Source organism: Gossypium raimondii, chromosome 2 (genome assembly GCF_025698545.1).
Source record: "Gossypium raimondii isolate GPD5lz chromosome 2, ASM2569854v1, whole genome shotgun sequence".
Lineage (NCBI taxonomy): Eukaryota > Viridiplantae > Streptophyta > Magnoliopsida > Malvales > Malvaceae > Gossypium > Gossypium raimondii.
The window spans coordinates 8,431,917-8,438,707 of NC_068566.1; the positions used below are offsets into that span (position 1 = coordinate 8,431,917).

The 6,791-nt window shown below is 32.3% G+C and overlaps 1 protein-coding gene across 1 annotated transcript; it reads right to left on the reverse strand.

The window, feature by feature from the left end:
* Nucleotides 1–1,741: 1,741 nt before the first annotated feature.
* LOC105787954 (phenylacetaldehyde reductase) lies at nt 1,742–5,980 on the reverse strand. The gene is made up of 6 exons (XM_012614587.2): nt 5,636–5,980; nt 4,944–5,113; nt 4,208–4,399; nt 3,433–3,595; nt 2,536–2,722; nt 1,742–2,099 (listed from the first exon to the last, which is right to left on the reverse strand). The coding sequence occupies exons 1-6, from the start codon at nt 5,751–5,753 to the stop codon at nt 1,955–1,957; spliced, it is 975 nt and encodes a 324-aa protein (XP_012470041.1). The 5' UTR covers nt 5,754–5,980; the 3' UTR covers nt 1,742–1,954.
* Between the last annotated feature and the right edge of the window lie 811 nt (nt 5,981–6,791).

A 6,791-nucleotide genomic window follows, 5' to 3' on the forward strand; every position in this document is an offset into this window, starting at 1 on the left:
ATTGGCATTCAACATCTAAATTAATAGCTAAACTAACATAATGTCATGATTAATATAATACTAATACTTTAAGGATTCAAATAGAATATTTTAAAGTTTAGGACCAATTTAAAATCTAACAAATAATCTAGGGAGACTTAAATTAACCCAGAGAAAAATCATATTCTATGATTCCAAACCACCTTTCTTTGATAGTCACCACCATCTACTCTACGGCCAACAAAATGTTTAAGATAACCAAAATAAATTCTTAAAAGACGTTGTGTTGTGGCTATCAACTTCTAGCTAAAGCAATTTTTGGGAGATATATAGATGGTATTCACAATTTTGGGTTACTTAGCCTTAAGATTGTGGATAGGAAAATAGTCGACAATGAAAAGAAATTCAATTTTCATAAGAGGGATAATCATAAATGATAACATAAAATACAAACTGAAACATCTTCCAAAGTCAAATTGAAAGTTATAGAAAACTCAATCCTGACTTGCTATAATAAGGTATTATGTATTCTCTCATACAATCATCGGATTTAATACTGCAAGTCAAAACAGATTTTGTATTTTGGAGTGGGAATATGCTTCCATTTGTGCATTGCTTTTCACTTCCCACAAACTTCTTTTTATTTAAACTTTCTTGGCAGTTCCATGTTTTTTGCTTTCATATCATCAGTAACCATATGTTTATTTTAATATACCTGGCTGGCTGGCTGGCTCTTTGACTTTGCTTAAATGATTTTTATTAATTATATTTGGGATTGTGAACATCCAAAGAATCTCTTATTTTCTTGCCTATCAAGGAAAATACAGAGCATATATTGAAGGGCTGCTGATTTTCTTATTATACCCATAGCTTGAGTTGAAAAGCAATTGTTTAATCTTTTTGGTGATGGAGAAATCCATGGCTGTTGGCCTTAAGTTGGTTGTTTTGTGCGTCATAACAGGTGAATTTGCTTGTAATGGCTCTGGAATTGACCCTCAAGCTCTTTTTGACTTGGGAAATGATCTCACCCATCCTGAAACCAACCTCTCATATGGATCATCGAAAAGAAGCAACTGCAGTCAGCAGCAAGGAATTGTTTGCAACAATGACAATGGAGTTCTGCTTATGATCCATATTCCCGACCTTGGCCCTCTAAATTCAGAATCCTCAAGCAGGTATGGTTTTTGGAACTTGATTGGGGATAGTCCTTCATTACTAAAACTAAACTACTTGGATTCCTTCAAAAGGTTGGACTTTATAGAGTTCCTCCACCAAGTCTTGGCAATCTTTCTCGCTTGCAGCTTCATGATGTCCATATGAATTTTGGAGCTTAAGTTTAGACATTCTGTCTTGAATGGAGTGGCAAACTAGCCTTCTTTGGAATATCTAGTTGTGAATGAAGTTGATTTCCATGGTAGGACCTGAACAAGATGGTTGGTGCCTACCAAAATAGTGAAATGATCATATACTTCATGGCACCTCTTGGGGATGCTACAAGGTGCTAAACAGAACAACATACCTGACGAGCCTTGACATTTTGTATGGAAAATACATGCATCCATTAGTCACAGCATCAATAGATCCTTACATCAAGATGAAGCTTTTCATTTCCTCCATCAAGTGCATGCTATTTTTTTTTTTCTTTTTCTTTTTTTCTGTAGGTGACCTATGAATTTAATTCATTATATAAGTCGAATGGGAAACATACTTATATGGCATGCTTTATTGTATGTACTAAATCAGTTGTATAGAGATCAATACGTATCAAACCACGCAACGTCGCTTTTTTTTCTTTTTCTTTTTTAAGTTTCTCGAATATGCTAATGTAATATCTTCAAGTTCCAAAAGCTTATTAAGTTTCACAGAATGGAACAAGTTTACCACAGCAGCTAACGCAGAACATATGACATTCAGAATGAACGAATGCCTAAAAGGAAATCTCCGGTTACCAGACTTAGCTAACACTCACCATGATTCAACCACTGAAGATGTTCTTCTCCTTCAAGCTTTCAACCGTATCCTTTAGACTCACCTCCAGAAGGGTAAAGTTAACACCTAAACTTTTCGCTCTCTCTTTGGACACTTGAAAGATTGGCGTGCTTAGCTTTTCATCGGCACAGCTGCAGAAATTACTGGCTCCAGTTAATAATACATAAATAGAAAAAATACCATTGAAAAACAATCCTCCTCCCTGATCCCAAAACGGCCTCTTATTGAGATAGAAATAAATCAGAAAACAGAAACAGCTAACATAATTCTATTTATTACTGAGATTGGCCTCTAAAAACAGAAAAAGAAACGAAAAAAAATTCAAAAATTTTCATATTGAGAAAAAATAATAGGATTATCAGTTATGTCACTTAAGATTTTTCCCACTTATAGATCAATCATTGGATCTAAAAAACCAAATTGGATAGCAGTGTAGTCCATGTAATGAATATAAAAGTAACACAGATTATGATGCTCGATAAGCAGAGCAGATACATAATTGAAGCTTAGCTGCTTCTGCCAAAGATTTGAAGTTTACATGCAGTAAATTATATCCTCGAGACTTACTTTTCAGGGAGGCTAAGGGCAGGGTAAAGCTTGCGTAAGGCCAGTACAACTTCTGAACAGTGCACAGCGCTCTCAACTAAAAGATATCTACCACAAGCTGAAGAATTCTCAAATGATAGCACATGTGCATTGGCAACATCTCTAACATCTATTAGTCTAAAAGTTGCATTTGGAAATGTTTTGGCCCCTGCATCAAATAAAGGAAATACTCAGGAGGAAGCATTAGGCACGCTGGCCAACAGAGGCAGAAGATTTTTAGAGACTCAGTTGACTGTTTTCTATGAAATGGATTTGAACTGACTACTCTTTTATTTGCAAGAAACTGCTCAATGAGAGAATTATTAAAATTATATTTCTTCTTCTTTCTAAAAAGTTTGTCTTTACCCTGTAAGAAATGGTCACCAATTCTGTTGAACACAGAATATTAGAGACCAAAGCAAAAAAAAGACATGCATCTTAAGTTATTGCAAGAATGAGAATGACTATCATGCAAAACAACCAGCATTTTCAATACCGGAACTCTTAAGTAGTTTGCTTAGTTCATCCCATAAGTGGCAGAAGCATAAAAGATCTATGTCTATACTCTTTTTGTTCAAGTTCTAGAAATTCCTCTTAGATTTACAACATTGTGCAGGCTCATATTGTTTTACAAATGCAGTTTTCTTTGCTTTTTTTTTTTTTTTTTTTACTATTTAAGTTCAGACTTGGCCCTAAATTTCTCTTAGACTTGTTTTATCACTGCCTTTTTTCTTTCTTTTTTTTTTGCATTAAATAAGACATAAGCAGAAATGTAAGCAAGACGAATAAAACATTAACTCAGAAGGGAACTGTTCAGTCCTAAGGTCATTTTATAAAATTGGCTAAAATCGTGTCCACTAAATCTAAGTTGGAAAGTACCATTAATAAGTTTCAAAATTGGCTCCACGCTTGTATTGACAGTCGGCTGTAAGAGAGGTCCAATCACCAACCCTGGGTTAATTGTCACCATGTCAATGCCATTCTCTTTTGCAAACTTCCAAGCAGCCTCCTCAGCTAACGTCTTAGAAAGCATATACCATAGCTGACAACAAGCAAAAGAAAATTTGATAAAAAAGATCCTATCATGCCTCATTTTTCCTGTCTACAGAAGTAAAAACGGAACTGAGAATGTCCTAAAAAAGGAACAGAACTAAATATCATATTACAGATTTACAGTGTACGTTTTTAACCCTCAATTCTCATAGAATGAAATCATACTAAGCATTAAAATTAGAGATTTGCAGTTAAATCAGAAGATTTAATCAAATGAAAGAAACAGTGAAGATATTTGAAATTTAACCATTCCACAAATGATGCTTGCTTTGACAGTTTTTAGGTGACTCAGATATTGACAGTAATGGTCTTAAAAGCTAGCATGAATTAACTCGGGCACCTTCCCTAGAAGCCTTGAACTAATAAGCCTATACTTTATAGGAAGACAATTTATGAACCAGTGGATTAAAAAAATGAAGAAAGAAAACAACAATAGGAAACTTCACATATGTTTTCTTAAAAGTACAAGACTAGGTCCAGGCTCTCACTCATATAGGCAGCATGACATCATTTGGTAACTTGAGAAAAGTGATACACTTATAGCATCACATCTTTTGAATATATACATACATATGTTATATAAGTTTGTACGTTTGCATACCTTTGATTTCTCACAAAAAGCAGGATCTGAGAACCAAGTCTCATCAACTACAACATCAGGACCAAGAGGCCTTCCATTATACACAGTAGCTGCAATTGAGGATGTTATAACCACCCGTTTGATAGATGGGACCTTAGCACATGACCTAAGAACATTAAGTGTTCCCTTCACAGCTGGGTCAAGCATTTCAGCCTGTTATAAAACAGCCATAGAATGCATTAGTTATCAGGATTAATATTGCAATGTTGGTGATTGAAAATACGTACATGCAAAATCAAACGCTAGACCATTTGAACAAAACTCGATGCAGTAAACATTTTTTTCACCATTTGCAAGTTGATTCATGGTTCAAGAAAATTATTCCTGCTTACAGCAAAGAATTTCAAGCAAAACCAGACAAGTTGAAAAGATCAACAGTTAGTTCAAGCTTCAAAGAATTCTAACAACATACATGAGCCTAAGAGCAACCACTTTCAGAAACGAGTGGTGGGATTCAAGTAAACCAGAGAAAGAATAAACTAGTTGTAGAAAAACATGTTGAACTATAGCAGATGAGACAATATGATAACTAAAGTTCATTTTTAATGACATTTATGAACAGTGGAGGGCTACTTCATCCATATACAAAGAAACAATAAAAATCAGCAACTACTTAAAGAACCAGAATGGTAGAGACTAATCATAAATATTTATACACTGACCATGAAAAAATTCTATAAGAGAGAAAAAAAAGCACCTGAGGATCCTTGATATTGTGATAAAAAGGAGATGCTGTGTGGAAAACTCCTACGCATCCATCAACTACAGAATCAAAAGCTCCCTCATCCAGCAGCTGTGCCTTGAACAAACGGAGCCTTTCCTTTGCTCCATCAAGCGCAAGTAAGTGTTCCGATTTTTTTCGATCACCTATATATAAGTGAACGGGACAGTTATATGGAAAAACATATCAATCTTAAAACTATATTTCATTAATACCAAATGCAAAAAGATATATATATCTCCTTCATAAAGTTCAACAAATTATTGAACCTAAAAACCAAATATATTAGCGGAATCAAGGCTGATTAGTAAAAGGAATCAGAAATTAGAATTGTGTTACAGTACGACATTAAAAGGGGGGGGCATTTTTAAGCATTGCAGAATGAAATCACCAAAAATATAAAATGTGCAATTAGATTGTCCATGAGTAGCAGAAATCCAACCCAGACCCTTTCTATAACAACCAAGATAGGTTTGCATACATACAAAGTCTATCTTTCTAATCTTTGACTTGTATCACTGCCCAAAAAGTCAGTTAAGAAAGATGAAATCAGGGAAGTTCAAGTACCCTAACAGTTAATCATCGAATATTATCACAGATTTAAGAGCAAAAAGAAGAAAGAGAAGGGGATTGAAGCCAAGATTGAAATATTGAAGTTAAGAACAAACTTGGGTCACGAACAGTGGCTTTGACAGTGTAACCACGTTGGAGTAAAAACTTAACGAGCCATGAAGCGATGTAACCTGATGCTCCTGTTACACATACCACCTTCCCCGTTCCACTCATCTTTCTCTCGCTTCCCTTGATTCTCACTACTTTGGATGAAACTGTAAGACTGAGATCCGGGAGTAAGGATAGATTCCTTTCTTCGTTTTATCTGTCTCTGTTTCTCTACCGGTAGTTTAAGAAACAGAACTAAGATCACAGAAATGCAATTATTTTTATTTTATTAATTTAAAATTTTAAAAGATGAAAAATTTTCATTGAAGATTCCCGTCAACCCCTAGCTTTGCCTCTGTCGAGGTGATGTTTTAAGTGTTTATTATTTGGGTTTATTAAATAATATATTTTTATATTTTAAAATATATATTTACAAATAAAATCATAATTAGTTTAATTTTATAATAAAATCTATTAATTTTGAAAAATAATTGAAAGAATAAATTTAAAAATAGTCGATTAATTAGATAAAATAATTTATCATTTGAATATGAATGAAAATTTCACCTATAAAGAGTTATTACTATAATAGTTTATTAAATTTGATATAATATTTCACAACACAATAATAAATAACGTTTATAATTGTGTAAATATTATTAAAATTAAATAACACTAAAACTATTATTTGATTATGGAAATAAAACCTATTAAATAATTCTAATATATGATTTTTGAGTATTTAGATGTTATTTTGAATTTAAATGCCTCACTAATATTGGTTTTAATTGGTTTATAATTGTAACATTAATTAAATGATAATTAATCTAAAATAATAAGTGTAATTTAATATGGATCCAAAATTTAATTAAGTGATAATAACTATTATATTGATAATGAAAACATATTAATTATAATTATTTTATATTAATAATTTGTTATGAACATAATTTTATATTCAATATTTAATTGAAACATTACTAATAAAATAACTATAATTATAATTATAATTATTTTTATATTATACTATATTATATTATATTATATTATTGATTGATAAATTTAAAAGTTAGAGAAACATAGATAATACAAAATATTAATTCTTAATTGATCGATTTTCTTTTATCTTAATACATAATAATACATTTAAAAGCAAGAGTCTCA